The 22,876-nt window shown below is 35.6% G+C and overlaps 2 protein-coding genes across 3 annotated transcripts; one reads left to right on the top strand and one right to left on the bottom strand.

The window, feature by feature from the left end:
- The first annotated feature begins 454 nt into the window (after positions 1–454).
- Positions 455–2,219, top strand: LOC109058516 (DNA-binding protein RFXANK-like). 2 transcript variants are annotated; one of them, XM_019075712.2, is made up of 8 exons: positions 455–740; positions 871–988; positions 1,089–1,154; positions 1,293–1,393; positions 1,471–1,596; positions 1,713–1,779; positions 1,847–1,927; positions 2,017–2,219. In XM_019075712.2, exons 2-8 carry the CDS (start codon positions 889–891, stop codon positions 2,085–2,087), a joined length of 612 nt encoding a protein of 203 aa, XP_018931257.1. In that variant the 5' UTR covers positions 455–740; positions 871–888; the 3' UTR covers positions 2,088–2,219. The 2 variants fall into 2 exon arrangements, with proteins under 2 accessions (XP_018931257.1, XP_018931256.1); XM_019075711.2 differs by having other exon boundaries at positions 868–988.
- On the bottom strand, positions 2,178–5,552 carry LOC109058513 (nuclear receptor 2C2-associated protein). Its single transcript, XM_042749481.1, has 5 exons — positions 5,407–5,552; positions 5,173–5,263; positions 4,985–5,090; positions 2,817–2,884; positions 2,178–2,562 (listed from the first exon to the last, which is right to left on the bottom strand). Exons 1-5 carry the CDS (start codon positions 5,442–5,444, stop codon positions 2,440–2,442), a joined length of 426 nt encoding a protein of 141 aa, XP_042605415.1. The 5' UTR covers positions 5,445–5,552; the 3' UTR covers positions 2,178–2,439.
- Between the last annotated feature and the right edge of the window lie 17,324 nt (positions 5,553–22,876).

Raw genomic sequence — 22,876 nt, 5'->3', positions numbered from 1 at the left:
TACCATAGCCATCTGCTGTGAGCTTTCAGTGTAAATATTGTGTCAAAATCAAATCAATTTGAGCGTGATTTAAACCCAGATGATTGTAACCACTATAAGCTCGTCTGTCTTGGGAAAGCTAGCGTGTGTCCGACATAGTGATAACACTTGTTACCTTCTCTAGTGCAGCTCAACCAGGTCTCATCCCATTCGTCCATCTTTGTGATATCACAAATACCAGAAAATATGCATTGTAGTCCAAACGAGTCGTACGTTGTAGTTTTTAAAAAGTGATTTCTGTTAAATAAAATATCTCCTTTTGAATTGGACTTTGAGCTTTGTAACTTTGCAGATCTTTTTTATGCTCAAACAGCAACATTACAGACTAACTAAAGTTGAAAAAGTGAAAAAGCATGATAGCACCCCTTTAAGGAGTCAGTACATGAAAGTGAACTAAAACGATTCCTAAAAGATTCATTCAACCCCCCGACTCGTTCAAGAAAACCCACTTCAAGCTAGTGTCCCAACTCTAATTGATAAAAAAAAGATGGGATTCATTTCGCAGCCAAAAGTAAGATACACATTATGGGAAAAGTAGCCTACTGGTTCATATATCATTGAATAGACTCTGAATGTGCGCGAGTTCAATGCACTTGCAAGACTTCAATTTCAGTTTCACTTTTGCAACCGAACCAGGAAACAAAAGCAGCATATACGATCATACGAACCTGTGAAGTTTAAGATCATGTAAACAATCGAAGGTAAGACTCTCTTAAGTCATATTTTGTTATTTTATATTAGTATTATTAACTAATTATGCATAATAATTGGCGCTAATCTTGTTTCTTAGTTATTTCTTTATATTTTATATATTGCGTACATTTAAAGCAGGTGTAATGATAAGGGATTATGGAAAACCGAAATGATGAAAATGCAGTAAACCACTCGACCACTCTGACAAATAAACAGCGGGGGAATGAGGTCACAGTCCGACCCGCCACTTTAGACAGTGAGTCTGCCACCTCCTTCTATAGATATAGGCAGATTTCAAACGCATGCTTTTAATAGTCTTTTTAAATGTAATTATGTCATTTAATTACGTCTTGTAGACCTCTCAATTCATCAGCTGGCAGCCCATGGAGAGATTTCACAACTGGAATTACATTTGTCCAAAGGTATCAATAAATACACAACACTTGCTGATATAAATAAATAATGGCATCCAGTGCATGCATGCATACATAAGCAAATAAATGAATGAATGAATGAATAAATATGTATGTATATATATATATATATGGGTAATCTTGCAGACAGTTCTCTACTTAACAGTCAAGATGAGCGAGGTTTCACACCACTAATGTGGGCTGCTGCATTTGGAGAGATAATGATGGTGGAGTTCCTCCTTCAGAAGGTGAGAAAGACACATTTTTATAGCCACTAATTCTGGACTATATATATATTCTTTTTATTTCTTTTATATTATATCAGGGAGCAGATCCGAGAACACTCGCCAGAGAAAGAGAAAGTGCCTTGTCTTTGGCCAGCGCTGGAGGATTTGCCGATATTGTTAATATTCTCCTTCAACATGGTGTTGATATTGATTCCTATGACTGGGTATGAGCAGTTTAATTATTAAGAAAATGTTCTTAAAACTTTACAAATACATCATACGCAACCATTACATACTGCAGAAACATTTTCCAAATCTAAAAACGTTAACTTTCTAACAGAATGGTGGGACCCCTCTTCTGTATGCAGTTCGTGGGAATCACACAAAATGTGTTGAAGCTCTCTTAAGTAAGTCTTCACAATATTCATGCATTATATTATTCGGGATGATGAACTAAAGTAAGTTTGTGTTTAGGATGTGGGGCAGATATCACGTTTGAGGCAGACTCTGGCTACAGTCCTGTTGCTCTCGCTGTTGCATTGGGCCACAAAAAAGGCAAGAGTCATTCCCAACAGTATATTAATATAACAAATAATAATTTTTAATTGTATTAATAACTGATAAGTCTTTCAACTTGTTTGCAGTGCAAAAACTGCTTGAAGATCATATTTTGAAGCTCTTCCGGGAACCAGTTTCAGTGTCTGAAAACACATGAAGCAGAATACTGCTCTTACAAGACCTTACAATAATAATCCTGCATATTTTATAGCTTTATTTTGACATAGGAGATGTAAAGAACAATCTGTTTTGTATTTTTTTTTTTTTAATTAAAAAACATTTTTACAAATGTGGAGTTTATGTGTTTTGACTTGATGTGAATATAATCCATAGACTCGAAACAAAGGAAATGAGATCAAAAGTAACATCAGTTTATGCTTTTCCTGTGAGTGGGTGGAAATAAATTCCTCATCCATAGGTGAAAGCAGGGGTGTGGAGGTGGGGGGAGGGGGAGGGGTTTTTGGCATTCCCGCCTCTTCATACTTCCTTTTTGTCCTTTTCTCAAAACATTACAAAACCTTTTCCCCCAAGATATCCAATGTGTAAACAATTATTCTTCCAAAAAAGTCAGCACTGTTTTCAAACACTATTTTCAGCCTCTGAACCAAAGGGGCATCTTGAATGGGAAAACTGTGGGTGAAGAATCAAGGATTTGACAAGCTTGGGATAAACTGAAGACATGGGCAATTTGGCCATTGGCCAGAAAAAGAGAGAAAACTGAAGCTGTAGTAGGTTACTGTACTAGAAGAGTCAACTGACTGTGAAGGAGTTCAATCTGAGAGAATATGGTGACTATATACATGCATTTATCTAAGCGGATGCAAAAATGACAAAAGGTGGTGATTACTGAAGGTGAAGAATAATATTGCACTGTCTGGAAGGATATTTGTAGACAGTTGTTGTCCTCTGGATAGAAGTCTACAATATGTTTGAGATCCTCTTCTTTGGCAGAACCTGTAGAAAACAAACATTTTAAATGTCTATTATTCATTTTTATTTCATATTTATGAAAATTGTTAGTCGGTTGTAGATATGATGCCTTGGGCCGCAGTTTAACACAGTAGTGTTATTTCAGTGGTGAATAAAGCACAGTTTATCCATGAATCAGCTGAATGAACGATTCAGTGACTCACACATTAATGCAGTCACTTGTTTTGTATGCGAATGAATCAGCTTTTTTCGAACTAATCTGTTGAATATGGTTCAAAACACTCACTAAAAACCATTCATTTGGCGCCACATGGCTTAAGACTGCAGAAAGAGTCATTTGCATTAAATTACATTACATTAAATGGGTAAAACTAAATCAGATTTTCAATGTTCATAATAAGGCAAGGAACATGTGGGTGATTCTATAATTGCAGGTACATTTGGTGTCCAAAGACATTGTTTTTTCTGCTTTTTTTCCAATGCTTATATTTTTTATTATTTTAATAATTTGTTACTTATTGTTATGAATTACAAGATGTTACAGTCAATAACAATATAATAATTTGTGTAAAAAGTGTCTTATATAGCTCAAAATCATGATTTCTTGTTGTCTGAATAAGTCAGTGCATTTTTTCCATAGTGTATCATTTTTGTAATATTTCATTCATTTTATATTTAAAAGTCCTAAATACTAATTAGCTTAATTCTACAACATTAAATTGTTTAAAACTTAATAATTTTTTTCTTATAAAAATGTGTGTCCATAAATCTTGCGTCAACTCTGTTACCGTACAATATTTTGCCTTTAAATTGGTGGAATTATCTCCCACAACTACATAAAATACAGGAAATGATGACACTTTCCCTCACTGATAAGATCTCTTTGAGAAAATATTTTAATCTAAAAAGTTCTTGTACCAAGAGTTATTTTGAAGAACGTCAACGCTGTTACCTCAATATCAAAAGGAAAACAAAATTTAGTACTGATCACAAATTGGGTCATTTATAGGTATTTTAATCATGATTTCATTATTGCCATGTGCTCTTAGCATTTATTTTGGGAGTTTTTGGGAAAAATAAATTAAAATTGTCAATTCTGTTACCGTCAAACTCTGTTACCAAGGTAGAATAACAATGCTGACAATAGGGTAACAGAATTAACAGTCCACTGGACAATTCTGTCAATTCTGTTACTTAAAGGGTCAACTCTGTTTATTAACTATTTTCTCAAAAAAAAAAAAAAAAAAAAAAAAGATACAATTGTTGTTTAAAATCTCAAACATTATTGAGATATAATGCACCCTTAAATATTTCAACAACATTTCTCTCTCTTTTTTTTTTTTTTTTTTTACTTGATATTGTATATAATAGATTTTCAGATGAAAAATATTTGCTCCAAGCTGACAATTCTGTGAAGACCTAGGTTTTTTATTTATTTATTTTTAAGGTATGCATTGGTGAAATATTATCGCAGTTCCAAATCTTGGAATGTAAGAACTGTTTGTCTAATGATACAAGAAGGATTTTTCCTTTTATGATTTATTGTTATTTCTACACATTGCCTAATTTGTCCGTAACGGAGTTGACAAATAATACCATAAAGACATCTGTTTTTTCAGTTAAAGTTAAAAAAAGGAAGTAGCTTGTGTTTGGCAAACACTGAATTATTAAAATTGAATGTTTTCAGTAAGATACTAGAAAGATTTTCTGTTAGTGAACAGTTTTTTTTCTTAACTTTATGAAATGCCAAATGTATCTCCAATTATAGAATCACCCATGTATTAAGACAGCAAATATGGTGTCTTATGGGGAAAAAATGAAATGAATAAAATTTCAACAAAAATAAAACAAAATATCATAAAATAAGTTCACGAAAATATTCGCAATGCTTCATGGGAGTGGGCGGTAAACGTTGAGCTATTTTGCCGCGATTTCGGGTTTTCATGGCAACATCAAGCATTTACAGAAAGTACAGTTAGGCTAACTTACTTAAATAGTTATTCGAAACAACTTCAATATGACAGCAAATAATTCTACACCATCCCTTAACAACCTCAGAGCTCATGGTAAGTCTATCTTTTAAGGTTTTACCGCTAAACGCTAATATTGTTTGTGTCGACTGACCTTGTAATTTGCAAGATTTCCCTGAAAACCCTCCTTGGAACTGTAGCCTGAGCTCTGACACTTTCACAGGCTGTGGAAACTCCAAGACAACCCACTGGGATTCACCCTATTTTTAAAAATAAGTTGGTAAAATGGGTTACGAGGATGAGAAAACAGCACGAAACGTCGCACCAACTCGGCTAACTCACCTGGTCAGAATTCCAGCAGGTCTCCTCATCAGAATCAAACATGAACTTCTTCCCGAATTGCTTGACAGCTCTGTTCAGTACAGAACTCACCCTGTATGACAGAAACCCCCTTTTATGTTTGAATCTACTGCATGGTTACAGTATAATAGCCAACAATGTGTTTTACAAAACATATAGTTCATATAAATATAAATATAGTAGTATTTAGTAGTAAAAAAAAACACGTGTTTCTACCTGCTTTGCGTGTTGTTACAAATCAATGACTCTGCCATCTTCAGATCGACCTTTCAACCCTGTGTGGGCAAATGAAGCCATGCATGCGGGATTTCACGACAGTGAGGGCAGCGTGTAACTCGCTTCTCTACCGCTAGATATCAGTGTCACTCCTAAATTGCTAGTCATGAAGGCACATTTTCTTTGCTGGACCTACTTGTTCAAGGTGCATTAAACCTACATAGCATTTATCAAAATCTGTGTAATTATCCACAGAATAGCTGCAGTGCCATTCTGTGAACAATACAGAATTAAAAGCAAATACAATATTTCTTCTAATTTGTTTCTAAAGTGTAGTTAGAAATAGCATATCATTGTATAAAATGGAGAAGATATCTTTTGTTGCTGATGTCGAAGTATGTGCATCCAAACTCACAGTATTTTTAGGATAATTAAGGTAGAAGTAGCCAAATTAGGCAGATGCCACATGGACAGGTTGCCTTGACATGCCTTGATACTTAGAAATTAGATACGGATATGACTTGGCCAACGTTAACTTCCAGTGTAAATAATGCTTCTGCTTTTGTTTTTTCTATCCTACATCTTATTTTTTATTTTTTTTTATTTTATATCATACATCATTTTGGTACTGTGCTATCACTGGATGACAAAAATCTGGAACCTGAAGCAAAACCTGCTGAGAATCAGTGTCATAGTATTGTAGTGGATGATGGAAATAAAACTTCAGGCCTGTTTATTAATTATTTAATTACTTTTAAAATGCTTTTGTGTATTTTTGAGACTTCACAGAATATCAACTCTCTTGTCTTGTCTCGCAGCAGTTGCAGCTTTAACCTAAAACTGAGGATTTGGCTATTTTGGGAATAAATGTTTGTTCTTCCTGTAAAGAGGAGCAAGATCAGAGTGAGAGTGATTGGCAAAAGTATAAATAAGCTTTCCAGGTCTAGCTTGTTTGATTTGTCTGAAGATTTACAGTCGGTGGGCACTTGGGCAGATTTCAGATCAATTTCAGCTTGATTTTTAACCAAACTAAACTTCCAGCTGGGTTAATTTAATGTGTTAGTTTAATGTTAATTTATTTAATTCTGGTAGACTTCAGGTATTGATTCAGGTCAACCGAGGGCAGAGTAGCTAGAAACAACAATCACAGCACAATCAAATTGTTCAATATTTCAAGTTGCGTGCAATTAATTTGTTTGTGTAGAAGAAAATCAATATTTAAAACTGATTACCTTAAGAGTTCTACTAATTCTTAGGGTGTACATTATGGTGAATACATTGAAGAAATTTGTTTTTAACTTACACTTTAAAGCTGTCACTTCATATTAAGTTTCTTTAGTTTCAGTCAACTGTGTTGTAAGTCAATTCTGATTTGCAGTCTCTGCAGTTTTTAATCACGTTACTGGTTAATTTAACAAGTTCTTTTAAGAAAATGGCAAATAATATGCTTGCAATGTCACACTTCATTCCAGCTCATGTACGACTAATACCCATTCAGTTTTACCACTTAATTAGCAAAAATTTTATGAGGAACTCTTTAATTCTTTCTAATAGGATGTTTTTTTTTCTTCTTTTCTTTTCTGATTGAGCAATGCCCAATGGAGGCTGGGTTTAGCTAAAGGTCAACTATAATTTTTTTTTGTGTGTTAACAGGTCAAGATTTCATTGAAAATCGACAGCAGCAACAAAAGATTTTGTTGATTCCAACATATGATTGGTTAGTAAAGCATTTAAGGCGGGGCTTAGTTCTGTTTGATAAGGTTGCAGTCTTGTACGGTGTTGCCAAGTCGATTTTTACTAGGGGATCCCAACTGAAAAGCGATTGGGTTACTTTTGGTCTAGTTTTGAGTAGCTTTGGGCAGATTTTGCTGTGAAAACCTGGCAACCCTGGTCATGTATAGCCATTTTACAGTGAAATTCAATTTACGCAAAACATTAAGCATGAAGAAACCACGCAATCTTTTTTTATTGCTGTTAATTTTCAATCAATCCTCCGTTCTTACAATCACCGCTCAAAGGATGATATATGGATGGGATTTCTTTTTGCATGCCGTTGGTTGATGATATTCACAGCCAATCGATTATTCTGAATGCCATTTGATGTGCCACAAGGCACTCTGTTCTTTAATAAGCTGAAAATGCCTCCAAATAGAAGACACATCTGTTTGCTCTGGAGCAATTAGATGTGTCTGAGCCGTTCCATGGTTTTGGCAAGCCTCGTACTTGTCCCCGGCACCAGAATTTTCTGCTTCAATATTAGCGCGACTCATAATTAAACCCTTTAGGAGCGAAGCGTTTACACAATATGCTCGGCTGCTTCCGATGCAAAGTGCAGTCGCTTATGCTTTATTCGCTTACAGCTGCAAGCAAAAGATTTAGCTTATTGTCTCTCTTCCAGTCTTATAGATTTTAGCAGTCATTATTCAAGGTGAACATACGAGTTCCTGCCAGCACTAAATTAGAAGAAAGATTGATGGACGGGGGGAAGAAGATTGACAAGACAAGGAAATATTCAGCATGTGCTCTAATGGCCTATTGTTTGTTAAATAGAACGCTTTCAGTTGCTAATGGGTGTTTTAGTCTTTGTAATGGTGATGTTATAGTGAAATCAGCTTTAAAATGTGATAGTCAACTAGCTTTGTGCTTAGTAGGTGTATATTTGCCATAACTCAATTGGTGAAAGCAGTTTGCAGAGGGAAAAAATCACAGGCAAGATCTTGTTAACACCTCTTTTTTGTTTCTTTTATACAGGAATGAGACTAATTAGAGGAATATTTTTGGTTCAATACAAGTTAGGCTCAATCGACAACAGCATTTGTGGCCTAATGTTAATTTTGATTTGATATTGTTTGTTGTTTCCTTTATATATTGCAAAAATCACATTTACAGTGAGACATTTCCAGTGGAAGTGAATGGGGCCAGTTCTTGGAGATTTTAAAAGCAGAAATATGAAGCTTATAATTTTATACATGCACTTACATTAATTCTTCTGTTAAAACATGTCTATGGTTTGAGTCATAAAGCTGTTGAAATCATCATTTTTTTAAAAGTGATTTTAGGGTTTTCTGTGTTTTCATGGCTACAAAGTTGTATGAAGGTCTATAACTTTACACAGAATTGGTTAGAATATTTTTTCCACTTAAGTCATGTTGCTTATATTGTCACGTCTTATGGCTGTACCATTGAAACTTAAATTTAAATTAAATTAAATTAATGCATTTAGCAGACGCTTTTATCCAAAGCGACTTAAGTGCATTCAGGTTATCAATTTTTACCTATCATGTGTTCCCGGGGAATCGAACCCCCAACCTTGCGCTTGTTAACGCAATGCTCTCCCACTTGAGCTACAGGAGCACTACACCTTAAACTTACTTTAATGTTTACAAATTCTCTATTCACTTCCATTGTAGGTCCCTCACTGTTGCAGAAATGTGTGCCTTTTTTTCTTTAAGAAAAGGGATAAATTGAAATTAATTTAATTAACATCATGGTTTATTCTGAGATTAATTTGCACCTGGAATATTTCTTTAAATCTCCTATTTCTCTGTTTTTGATCCTGAGAAAAGACTTAATCTTACACGTAGTTTCAACCCAGGGGAGAAATCTCTTGCACAAGTGGAGCAATGTCAGCTTCATCTCTGCAGCATAACTGCAGGGCTTACTATCACCTATTGGCAAATGACAGACCTCAGCAGCATTGTCCTGTTGTCAGGCCATAGCACTTTGTCATGGTGCCTTGTGATCAGAGCAGCAAATCCTCTTGGCTATTGGTTCTACTGTAAAAAACAACCTGCATCAGCAGGGTTTGTGAAGTGTGCCCACTTTGGTTTAAATACTCCACTGGCGCTTGACCTAAATCGCCAAAGGGCTAGTAGAAGAAGCGACTGCTATATTGGAAATGTTTCAACGCTCCCTTTGGGACTTGTGCAAAGTTGCTGCTTTGAGCTGTCTTTCTAGACAGGATTTTAAGTGACAATGAAGAAGCAGCATCTATGGAAGCTTGTTTCTGCCATAGAGTAACAAAAATAAATAAATAAAATAAAAAAGGTAATATCTGTTTTTTAGCTCACAATTCTGACCTTTTTCTTCACAGTTGTAAATTGTGAGAAAACGTTTGAGGGAAAAAACTCAGAATTGCGAAATATTAACTCAAATTTCTGCAATTACTTATTGGTTTTTCCTTCACACAAACAAACAAACAAACAAAACAACAACAACAAAAATTTGCCTAAATAAACTAAAAAAAAGGTAATGGCGAGTTTATATCTTGAAAATCTGAATTTCACAATTCTGACAATTTTTACTTTTTTCCTCTGAAATCTGAGTTAACATATCAGAATTATTATTATTTTTTTTATTTTACTTTTTTTTCACCACAAGTTAACAAACAAGTTCATTTATCATGATTCTGACTTCTCGCAATTGAATTTGGAGTTTACATTTCTTTTTTTCCCAGCCATGGAATAAAAAATAAAAAGGGATTTTTTTTCTCAGAATTGCATGAGTTTATATTACAATTCTGAACTGGAGTTGTTGTGAAAAGTCGAAATTGCCTTTATTATTTCTATATTTTTTATCCCATGGCAGAAACAAGCTTCCATATCCTCTTGACACAAAAAAAATAAAACAAAATTATAATAAAGTTTCATTTAATACTGAAAAATAGTGATCAAATAGTTACATCTAGTTATGCACCTGCTATGCATGTTTTATGCTTATTAGAATATCGTGTTGTTAGCTGCTAACTATGTCGATTGTTTTAAATCAATCGCTTATTAGGTTCCATTTTAGTTAGCATCCTGACTTGGAAGGCAGTTGCCTACCTGGGCTGTAGACAGCAATACGGTTCACTGGGTTTGAAACAAAGCTTCAGCGAGCCCTCATGCCTTTAGTTATTTTAGAATTCATGGAAGTTACCAACTAGGACATAAGAGGTCATTCGTTGTCATGGTGATTCAATTTGCGTGTTGTTAAACCCTTGCGTGGTGCATGAGAGTAAGTAATGTGTTGCAGATCAAATGGAAAATAAACATCTAGAGTGCAAATTAAATTAATATGAGTGCCATTTCAAAGTGCTGTTTAAAACGTCATCAAGGCTGTTTTACTCAAAAAGCCCTTTCCACATAAAAGACACATAATTTGCCAAACACATTAAATTCGAAGGTCATGTTGCTATATGAACAAATTGACCGTCGTGTTCTTTTTGAATGTCCTTTTGTGTGCTTTTAAGCCCTGTGTTGTATTCCATTACTAGTTTCTCCCCAGTGCGTTTTCTTTCTCAATGCCTTGAATGAAAACAGCTGCCTCTCACGGTCGCCTACATCCATGAGAGACAAAGGTGTGAATCCTTGCGAGTTTCACACTGGCTTGATGCCTTTTACTTGCACTTCAGTTTAACCCTGCAAATTGCTTTTACTGCTGTTCTCACATTGTAACACCTTGAATTAGGAGGATTCCATCTCATTAACTTAGACATACACAATGCATGACAGCAGCGAACACCTAGGTGGCTTAACATGCTCTCTGCATGAAATGTTAGTGCTGTAGTTACTGCATCTAGGGAGCCACTGGCTCATTGTGTGTCTGTATATTTGTAGGGGTTCAGAGAGGTGTTGGTCTTGAAGTCCAACAGCTGCCAGAAGGGACTTCATCATGTCTGGGTCAATTCAGTTGCTGCTAGTTCAATTCAAGCTCCAATATTGTCCAATCCAATTGATTTCGCTCTCAATGGCACCAATTTCACCTCATAAAAGATCCAATTTCCATGCAAACTCCATTCAAACTCTTTCACTTTATATCCAATTTCTTCAGCTCATCCCCACATAATAGACGTGTCTACGCTCTCATTGCAGCTCCTCAAATAAGAATGATGAACCCTCCAGACACTTGGACCCGGTCTGTGACTACATTTCGCCTGGCTATGAGAAGACAGACAATGCTAGTGTTTCTAGCGTTGAGTAAGCCCCCTGTGATTAAGATCAACTGCATTGTGCGAATCCTGTGATATTCCTGTCTGTTGCATCGCAATAACTCACATTTACGTGTGTGCAAGTAGGAACCACATTTGAGGAGGCTTTTGGTGGGTACCTGGACTATTAGCCATATTAAACATTAGGGTCACATTGGCCAGGTATAAATATTGACATTCATGAATATTTTGACTAGAGCTGGGTATCGAGTTCGATATTTTTAGGCACTGACTGAACTATCAAAAAATGTCTTGTCGTTGAGTGCCAAATTTCTGTCTGTAAAAACATCAACAAGCTGAAAAAGTAAAACCATTTTTTTAAGTTAATGTGTAATCTTATCTTGTTGAAAACGGATTTCATAAAATTGGTATCGAAAAAAGTATTGTTCAGGAACTGATATTGATGTCTATGATGGCATTTTAGTGCCACGTTAAAAAATGAAGATTTCAAGATTCAAGAAGTTCAAATATTTTGAGAAGAAATTCTAAATGATGAGAATTAAGTCAAAATATTTTGAGAATAACATTAAAATTGTGAGAAAAAAAGTATAAATATTTTAAGAAAAAAGAAAAAAAATACGATAATTAAATTGTAGCAATTACAAGATTAAAGTTATAATATTTTGAGAGTATAGCTTATATATATTTTCGGCTTTATTCTCAAAATATTTCAACTTAATTCTAATAATTTCAACTTTATTCTCAAAATATTTCAATTTTATTCTCGTAGTTTTGACATTATTCTCAAAATGTTTTGACTTAATTCTAGTAATTTCAATTTTTTCCAAAATTTTTGTAATATTGTTATTGTAGATTTTTTTTATTTTTAACTTGCCACTAAAACACTGTTGTATGATGTCAAGGAATTGGTATCAATATTATTTTTTTCTTAAAGATACTCAGCCATAATTTTAACTGTTTTGTTCCATAGACTTCCCTCTTAATATCACCAACTAAAGCTACTATTAAAGTCGGAATGAATATTGATCTTAATAAATTTCTATCAAAATGTCGACTCAATCTCTGGTGAAACGATGGTAACGTATGCCAGACTTCTCCATTTTGTCTTCATAAACACTGGCCCTTTCTTACAATAGACAGCAAGCTTGTTTTCAGATGTGCCGACGGCTTGAACTAAGACCCTTCCCTACATTTTTAAAAATGTTCCATAATCCAGTTCATGTGAATGTACGTCACAATAGGCAAGATCTGTTGCTACATCCAGCACATTGGGACTTTAATCATAGAATAGCTCAAATTGCTCTGTCTGCTTTTATATGCAGCTCAAGTTGAATGGTTGAATTCATCTGATCTTACCACGTCACTGAGTTAACCCAGCCATTTAACATAGCACTGGCATTTGGGTGGGGAGTCAGCGGATCAATGGTTTGGAAATGTCACTGGATGGAAGATTGTATATGACAGAGGAGGAAATTATTTGCAAGTCCATTCCTTATTCTCAGAGTCTTATACATCTGAGTCACGCTGAGCAGTTTCCTGGCAGTAGGACGGTAACCCTCTTGTTGAACCAAAGACCAGAAGAATGCCTCACTTGTTCCTGGTAGCTTAGCAACATGCTGAACATCTTTCAGTCTTCAGATGCAGATATGCAAACATTGTTTCAGGTGAATTTACATAACGCAAAGACGTTGAATCCTGATGTTGACACATAATTAGCTTGTCTGAGTGCTTCTCATATGTTAAAAATATTGTGTGCTGAAGGGAAAACAATTTGAGTGCAGTGTTTGCTTAACATTTTAGATAAATTTGAAGGTTTCAGCATTCTGGAGAAAGGTTTGTCATACTATTTGTGAAATAGAGCAGTCTCATCTTGAAAAACAACTGAATTTTGGGAAGCAATGCGTTTATATGAATAAATAAGTGCTGACTGAAATTACCTTTAAAACTAACACCGAATCAAATGGAATTGCTGCCTTGTTACTGTAAACATATTTTCATCCAATTATGTCATATTTCAGACTGAATTTTAATAGGATTATGGTGTGACAATCCATGGCCTACAAATCTGATGGCTTGGAACTGGATTAAGGCGAGAAATTGGATTGCCCTTTATATATATATATATATATATATATATATATATATATATATATATATATATATATATATATATAAAAACATTATTCCTATGACTTCTTGGTAGGCACACTTTTGAAGCAAGATTTGGAGACAGACAAATCAACTGACTCGGCAGCATTTCATGGGAATGCAGTTCATAGATCTGATTAAAGTGAACAGACAGGTGTGTAATAAAACCCCAGGATCCCAAAGTCACAAAAAGTTATTTTCACCAATGAATTCTTCAAAGAGAAATGTTCAAGGGCTATTCTGGCAACAAGGAACATGTTAATTTGTTATGAGAAGGCACAGCTTCATTTCTTTGTTACAATAAATGTTGCACCGTGACTATTGGAGGCTATTCTCCATGCGGAGGAGTGCTTCATTTGTTGTGTGGTGTCAAATACGTCTTATCTTGTTTTAGAAAGAATGGAGTGCACATTATGTTCCATCAAGGTTGATATGGTTTAAATCCTTTCCCCATCGAGTGTGGTGAAACTCGTGTCTTTATCTAGAGTGGCCAGACATACACTCAGACATCATGTATTACACCTGCTTGTTGTTATCTTGTTGGGATCTTCTTGAAACTAATTTGTTACAGTGAAAGCAATGCTTGATTATCAAAGGTAAGAAGCTGTGCATGCCCTTAAAAGTTTGGGATCTAGTGGCATGTAAAAATAGGCTCCAACGCTCATTCAGGATCATCAGAGCATTGTCAGGGATACTTCAGGAGCTGTGTAAGGAGCTAAACATCTCCCTGGAAGCAAGGAAGTCATACGGGTTTGGGACGACATGAGGGTGAGTAAACAGAATTTCCATTTCTGGGTAAACTGTTCCTTTAAAGATAGAGGTGAGATTTAATCTTTTGATAGGTTTACTAAGCAACCATAGCAATCTCTGCTGTTCTGTGATCCGGAAAGTCACAAACGGCTTCTCCAGGCTTATCAGTTTCCGGTTTGCATCTCTGACTGATCATCATACACACAGTATCTTCTCTCTACTTTTGATACCCATCGTCACTTATAGTTATGGATGCCTTGAAACTCTCTACAGTGCATTGTTGGATTGTGTCTATTTTTTCCATCCTTCCACTTTTGATAACTTCTCATTCTCAAGGCGAATGCTCACAAGTATTCTAGAATCCATAGACTCATTACTATGATAGAGGATCAGAGTTGAAAACATTATTGTTCGGTGAAAAGGACAAATAAGTTTGACACCGGGGTTGGGTTTAAGAATTGATTCAAACAATTGATTTTGATTGCTTCCATTGTCCACATTTTTAAGTCGCTTTGGATAAAAGCGTCTGCTAAATGACTAAATGTAAATGTAAATGTAAACCAGCACACTCATTAAAACTCTAGGCTCATTCTGTTGCCTTTGATATGATGAGTTGTCCTTCAGAGACGCAATTTAGGCCCCACACAAACCGCTGAGATGCATAGCGTGTCTCTCTCACACCATTAAAGACTAAATAAATCTCCCCTCGGGCCATGGGAACTTTCCTTTTGATTAGGGTAAGCAGACTATACACATGACTAGCAAATCTCCAACAGAAAGCCTCTTCTGGGTTATAGTACATCGGCTGGGGATAGTACAAGCTAAGCAGTGTGCTCCATTGTTTTGTCAAAAGGGGGCTGATCATTAAATTAAATATTCCCACAATTAGTTGTGAAAATACTATTCAGCAGATTAAGATAACAATGAAGCTCAGTCTTCAAAACTCACTGACTTATGAAGATACATGTTAAATGAAAGCTTTATTATAGCAGAGGGAAAATGAACGTCACACAGCAGACAATACAGCAGACAATACAACAGACAGATAAATCCTGTAGACAACACTATTAAACTGCAAAAATTAGTCCATTTTCCCATGGCTCTCAACCTGTATTTTTGTCTTTTATCATGTCTGTTTTGAACAAGTATGTGTTGTGGCTTAAGCCCAAGACACACTGCACGATTTTCGGCTGTCCCAAACGAAAGATGGGCATCGTGGGGATCGGTGGTAATCGGTGGTCCTATGTCATACAATGAGAGAGGTTCAAAGACAGCCATTGTCACAGTTTTGTGACCAAACATAGCCTATGATAATTTTCTGGCAGTGTCAGAAATTCAGCATGATCATCGCACAGTGTGTTTGCAGTTACGACCCACGTTTACTGACCAACCAGTAAAAATGCGACATGAAATCAACGCGACATTGCGCTTAAACATAAAACTGCTTACCTCAAGCTCTTATTCCTTCCTCTTTAGCCGCTTCCACTTTTTTTCAGCACACATAAAAACTACAACTGTCAAGGTGTGATTCATTATGCTCTTTTTGTTTACCACTAGCGCATGCTAATGACGTTTTATTCTTCTATGGAAACGTGCGTGGTAGCCTACGAGTCAATAGGTGTCATCGACGTACAGTCTACATGCATGTCGTACCTAAGTTTATTAGAACCATGTCGCACAGTGTGACCAGCAATGATCTTATAGGACTGATAAAATCTTGCAGTGTGTAGAAGGCTTAAGTCAATCATTTAATTTTTTACTCTGTATGTGAATTTAGGAATGTCCTAATGGGTTGCGCAGGGACAGTGCCAATTAGCTTACTGCTTTGTAGATGAAAGGGTGATTCAGATGAGCGGTCAGGTTAACAAAGCCGTCAAATTAAAACAAGGAAAAAGAGGGAACAATCGCACTGTCATGGCTTTGAAAAGAGAATTGTCTTTGGGGGGTGTTTTGGACATGTGATGTGACAGATCTTATTGTTGCAGCATCAAAAGCCCCGGAGTACCTCTCAAATTCACGGTGCTCTATCTCTGAGGGCAACAACATCCTGGTACCTTCAAATTCCAGAGGATAGACGCAGCATATACTGACTAAGCTGTGTGTCTGTTCTTGCTTTTGACCTTTTCCTTTTAGGGATAGTTCACCCTAAAATGAGAGTTCTGTCATCGCTTACCCTTACGTCATTCCAAACCTGTACGATGTTTGGTCTTCCATAGAACACCAATGGAGAAGTTCTGAAAAATATCTGAACTGCTTTCTTCAATGCAACCAGGGGTTTTCAAGTTCCAAAAAAGTCCATGACTATATTTCAAGGCTGTATGATAGTTCTGTGTGAGGAACATACTGAAACTTAAGTTGTTATTTACTGAATCTTGGGCCCTGTCCACACAAACACAGGTTTCTGCGTTTTCACAAGGGCAAGATTTTTTTTAAACAATGGAGTAAAAATACCTGTGTAGGTGTGGACCAGGCCTTGGTCAACCATTCATCACCATTTACATGTATTTGATGAAGAAGAGCAGCTTGGACATTCTGCTATAAACATCAGTTCAACAAAGTCATACAATTTGTAAAATCCATAAGGGTGAAATAGTATGCCAAAACTTTCAATTTAAGGTGAGCAATCCCTTTAAGACTAAAGAACATCAAGTGGAAACAACTTCAACAGCACTTTATGCACTTCAGAAATGTTTCAACAAAACACTTTTCTAGTGAAATGAAAATAATAAATGATGTTCTGGATGAAATCTTCTGTAGTTTGGTAAGAATCATAATTTTTACCTAATTTTAGTGATGTTACACAAAAAGAGTACAAGACTTGCTGGTTAAATCTAGTGCTAAGAGAGAAGCTCCTGAAGAATGAAGCACTTCGTTATGACTATTTCAAAGCCATGTGATATTTTTATAGGCTAAGTCGTATTGAATCTTGATTGATGATCACCATTCACTTTCATTGGATGGAGAAGAGGACATTCTGCTATAAACATCAGTAAAAGCAATGAGGGTGAAAAAAATGATGACAAAACTTTCAATTTTAGGTGAACAATCTGTAAGAGAAGAGAACATCTTGGTGTGAAGTGGAAAAACAACTTCAACAGCCCTTTATGCACTTTAGAACACTTCAACAAAAACACTTTTCTAGTGAAATGAAAACAAGAGCAAAATACTTGAACAGTTCTGTGTGTTGCATCATACAAAGCCTGTGACTGTGACTGAAGGACATTTTTACATTTTCTTTACACTTTCCTGCGCAAAACTCACCGACACAATGCTAGCGTGAACTTGCAGATGGTTGGCAGGACAATGTTAGATGGTTGCTGTAATGTTCTGAGAGAAATCTGAGGTGGGTAAGGAAATTTTTTATTTTTAACCTGTTTTAGGGATGTTGAACAAGACTTAATGGCTAAATCCAGGGCTTGGAGAGAAGCTCTTGGAGAATGAAGCACTTGGGCTTTTTTTCAGGCTGTTGTGCTCTGGCCAAGCATTACTGACAGAAGTGTTTCCTCTGAGACAAGCAGCCTGAATTGCTGTGGCCATCCCCCCGGCTTTCACAGTTTCTAGCCTCGCTGGCTTAATGGGCACTACCGCTCTCACAGAAGCTGCTTACCGAGTCCATTCCATGTCTGAAAAGGACACAGTTGTGCAGAATCACAGAGTGTTTCCCATTAACACTGAGCTTTCCCTCACACATAATAGGGAGAATCGGTGGAAATGGTGCTTTAGACTTTTTTAGGAGCTTTTTCTGCCCTGTTCTTGTGGAATGTCAACCTGACAGTTGTCGGATTGCTTTCATTGCATGATAAAGTGTAAACAGTGAAATCCTTGCTCACTCAGGTGTCGCTCTTGTCAACAATGTGTTTTGTCAGAGAATCTGAACCTCAGAATATTTCTTTCCAGATGTCCTATCGCTGCTTACCTCAATCCCGTTTTATTTGCCAAAGTCTTTTCAGATCGTGTGGCTTCTGTTTGGTTTACTTGGATTAAAGGTGTATATCAGGGTTAAAACAAGTAAAGCTTTATCCACAGCATCTGTGGCTTGCTTTTGATAGCCACAGATAATTTCAAATAATCTTTTAATTTGTTTCATCAAGCAAATAATTGGATACCTTTCTAGGTGAATTAACATCTGGTTATGTTTGCCAATGTATTTTTTTTCTCTCATGTCAATAGTTATTTTTTTAATGCCCTTGTACAAATTAATTTATTTTGGCTTTTTGTGTTTGTCACAGGGGTTAACAAAATTGCGTATAACTTTGAATAGACAGGTTAGTAAGCAAGTTTTATCATGCTTTTCTCATATCAACACTTGGGATGCACCAATATTAAAACACTGGATGATATAAACAAGCCAAACTAAATTAAATTAAATTTAAATTAAATTGCTGATAACTAAAAATAAGCAGGCATTAAATCTACATGATTTCATCTAAATAACTTTAAAATAAAGTGCTAAAACCTAAAGTCATTTTTAAAGCTAAACTTGATTTTAGACATCACAGTGTTTATAATAAATAGTATGAAAATTAATATACATTTTGAGATTTGCAAACAATCACATTTAACATGGTTATTAGTATTTTTAAATATTTAATTTTAGGGTTTAGATAATGGCAAAAGTTATCTAAATGTAAAAATTGGTACAAATAATGCACAACAAATTATAAATAATCTAAAATATTGTCTCATACCGGCTAACGATTACATGTAACATTGTAATTATTAGTGTTTTGAAATATTTAATTTTAGTGAACTTTTAGATGATGGCAAAGGTCATCTAAATTTAAAAATTGGTAAAAAAAAAAAATAATAAAATAAAATAAATTCTAAAATCTAAAATATCGGCTCATATGGTACCGATATATTGTGTGCCCTTATAGTTAGCATGCAGTGTTTTTAAACAATGTGTATTTTACATTTATCCTGGTGACTTCCAGTGTAAATACATTACTGCAAACATGGCTTTTTTATTTTTAGAAACCGACAGATGAATGTTTTTTTCTGTGGCAATTAACACCATCTGTGCCATTAGAGATTGACTTGAACCTGGAAGATTGTATGAAGAAGTATGACACAAAAAGGGATAATTTGAGATGAAATCTCGTTCTGTCTTTTTATAGATAAGCTATTTTTCCCTTGGGCAGAAAGCAATAGGACATCTGGTTGCAGCTCCATCAAGGAGGCACAACAAGAGACATTTAATGTTCTTTTTCAGATTACAGGGCTCCGTATGGAAACACATCTGTGTGACACAGAACATGTTGTTAGTGGATCTTACAGGATATACTAAATCCCTGCTTTCACCCCTCAAGCTGAAGAATGCAATGAACCTAGAGAGGATTGTTATGATGGGTATTTGTGTTTGTAAATGGCTGTAGGCATATATTTTGTCTTTCTATGATTTGTAATTGTGTTTTTGCTCACAGTGAGAGCATAGAAAGTATGTATGTGTGTTTATGGATGGTGGAATTAAGCTTTTACCCTCTGTGTGTAAAACAGCTCAGCCCAAGGACACTCTTTGATCCCGTCATTGTCTCGGCCTGGAAGAAAGAAAGCAAGTTTACATAGCCTGATGGGTTAAATCTGCCAATTATGATTTCTTAGGCCAACATCAACCCACACGGTATGACTTTTCCATCTGCTGTAAGGCCTGGATGTGTTTTGTATAATACATCCAGTGCGATGCTTTGTGTCAGTGTTAAAGATAATTATTTATTATGCCCTGAACACTTTTTCATTATTCTCTTAAAGTTATGTCATTTTCTCCCCCTCAAGTTGTTGTTAACCTCCATGATTAATTATTTGTTTATTCCGTTTATGTACTCACACTGTTCATTTCCATACAATGAAAACATGCAGCTGTCAAGCAGTATTTTAGTATCACTGAGATACTATTGTAGTTTTATTTCTTTTTTTTTTTTTTGAATAGGTATTTATTTATTTATTTATTTATTTATTTTTATTGGCTCCTGTTGGGTATTCCGTTGTACATTGAATTTAAATGATTAAGCTAAAAAAAATCATAATTTTATATAATAAATCTATCTATCTATCTATCTATCTATCTACAACCCCAGTTCCAGAGAAGTTGGGACATTTTGTCCCCAACTAAGCAAGCCAGAGGCGACAGCAGCAAGGAACCAAAACTCCATCAGTGACAGAATTGATAAAAAAAACCTTGGGAGAAACCAGGCTCAGTTGGGGGGCCAGTTCTCCTCTGGCCAGATGAACCAGCGGTTGTTCAAGCAAAGTCAGGTTGTGCAGAGGACTCATCTGGTTCCTGTGGTCTTGTCCCGATGGCTGTCTTGGAGACAAGGTCTTCACTGGGGATCTGTCTCTGGGGCTCATCTAGTTGTTCTGGGCTCCGCTGACATTCAGGGCTGTTGAGGTCATCTCTAGGTTCTGATCCACCATCCACCATACGTACTGGATCCGGGTGACTGCAGTGACCATCTGATCTGGGTACAGACTGGATCTGGTGGCTACGGTGACCTCGGAATAAGAAAGAATTAGTGTAGATGCCATTTTTCTATTGATGTAACAAGTACATCGGGTGTTATGGGAAGTGTTCCTGGTTCCGGCTGGCCTAATGCAGCCTAACAATCCTTTAACGGATTTGAATATTATATATGTGTTAGTGTGTTATATAAAAAATATAGAGCTGAGTATCATCAGCATAACAGTAAAAGCTAACACCATGTTTCCTGATGATATCTCCCAAGGGTAACAGGTAAAGTGTGAAAAGTAACAGCCCTAATACTGAGCCTTGATGTACTTTATGTGTTAATGCTTTATTTTTCATTAATTCAGCCACTGTATTGAATCAATACCTGGGGTTATGTTTGTTTTCTTCTAAAAGAGACGAAAAGTAATCAGATCTAGTAGTTTTTAATGCTTTTCTGTAGGATAGGGTACTTTCCCACCATGAAATACCTCTAGTTTGTTTTCCTCCAGCTGAGCTTCCATTTTCTGGGCTGCTCTCTTTAGGGTGTGAGTGTGGTCATTATACCACGGTGTAGGGCTGGGCGATATATCAAATATTAGCGATAATATCGCAATAATTTTTACAACGATATAAAATTTGAAAATATTGTGAATATTGATTGTGGTCACTGTATAAATGCACTAACTCAATCACTGTTGTGTGAATAGAGAAACATAGGCAATGGCAATGTGGAATTACTAATAGGAATTTCACTGTTATAATATTTTTCATTTGTTTTGCCAGTTTTCATTATATAGAATTGGCATGTCACCATATTGTAATTTGTTGAGATTGGTGAATTGGAAAATTGGTGGGTTTTTGTTAAATGTGTACCAAAATCATCACAATTAAAAGAACCAAAGACTTAAACTACTTCAGTCTGTGTGCATTGAATTTATTTAATACACGAGTTTCACAATTTGAGTTGAATTACTGAAATAAATTGTTTCCACGACATTCTAATGTATTGAGATGCACCTGTGTGTGTGTGTGTGTGTGTGTGTGTTTGTATATATATATATATATATATATATATATATATATATATATATATATATATATATATATATATATATATATATATATATCAGCAAATAGTTTCCCATCTGAGACAGTAGACAGACAGAATTTTGTTTTTAGCTTAAAACTTGTAAAAAAAAAAAAAAAAAAAACTTATCCCAGTTTAATTTTTTCCCCTAGTGTAAATTGTGTATTGCATGCACTAAAAAAAGTTGCACTTTCTATACTTGTTTTGCACTACTTGAATTACATGTGTTCATTTATTAAAAAGCAGTAAGTGATCACTTGGTCTAGAGTTTTTTTTATTATTATTATTTAAATGCAAATGCAAACATTTCAAGATATATATCGAATATTGTAACAATTTTGACAATATCGAGATATAATTTTTTTTTTTTGTATATCGCACAGCCCTACCACGGTATCAGACTGTTTTCCTTAATCTTCCGTAAATTTCTGTTACTTACAAAGCAGTCTTTTGTGGTAGAAGTGATGGTCTACCATACTTGTGACAAGGAGTAGCATTTACAGTTTTAGCTATATGGAGTTTGCACAAGACTAAGACTAAGATATCATTGCTTTGCTGCAGTATTTCAACACCATTGACATCAATTCCATGTGACAGTATTAAATCTAGAGTATGATTTCCACAATGAGTAGGTCCTAACACGTGTTGTCTAACTCCATTCGATTTCAGAATGTCTATGAATGCTGAATCCCAATGCATCTTTTTCATTATCAACATGGATATTAAAATCACCAACAATTAAAACTTTATCTGCAGCCAGCACTAACTCAGATAGAAAATCAGCAAATTCTTTAATAAAGTCTGTATGGTGCTCTAGTCGCCTGTATACAGCAGCCAGTGCAAACATCACAGGGGATTTATCATTAAAGGGGTCCTATTATGCTCTTTTACAAAGTCTTGATTTTGTTTTGAGGGTGTACTAGAACAGGCTCTCATACTAGGTTGTTTGAAAAACACATTATTTTTCCACATATTTTACATTATTACTACACCTCTCTCCCCAGACTGGCATGAACGGCTTGAATAGTTCCTGTATCAAATGAAGGCCGCCTTCTGAAATACGAAATGTGCTGTGATTGGTTAGCTGGGCCAGTGTGTGTTGTGATTGACAGCA

This window comes from Cyprinus carpio, chromosome B22 (assembly GCF_018340385.1).
Source record: "Cyprinus carpio isolate SPL01 chromosome B22, ASM1834038v1, whole genome shotgun sequence".
In the NCBI taxonomy this organism is placed as follows: Eukaryota; Metazoa; Chordata; class Actinopteri; order Cypriniformes; family Cyprinidae; genus Cyprinus; species Cyprinus carpio.
The sequence above is the reverse complement of the archived record's forward strand: the minus strand, read 5'-3'. Positions and strand labels throughout refer to the sequence as shown.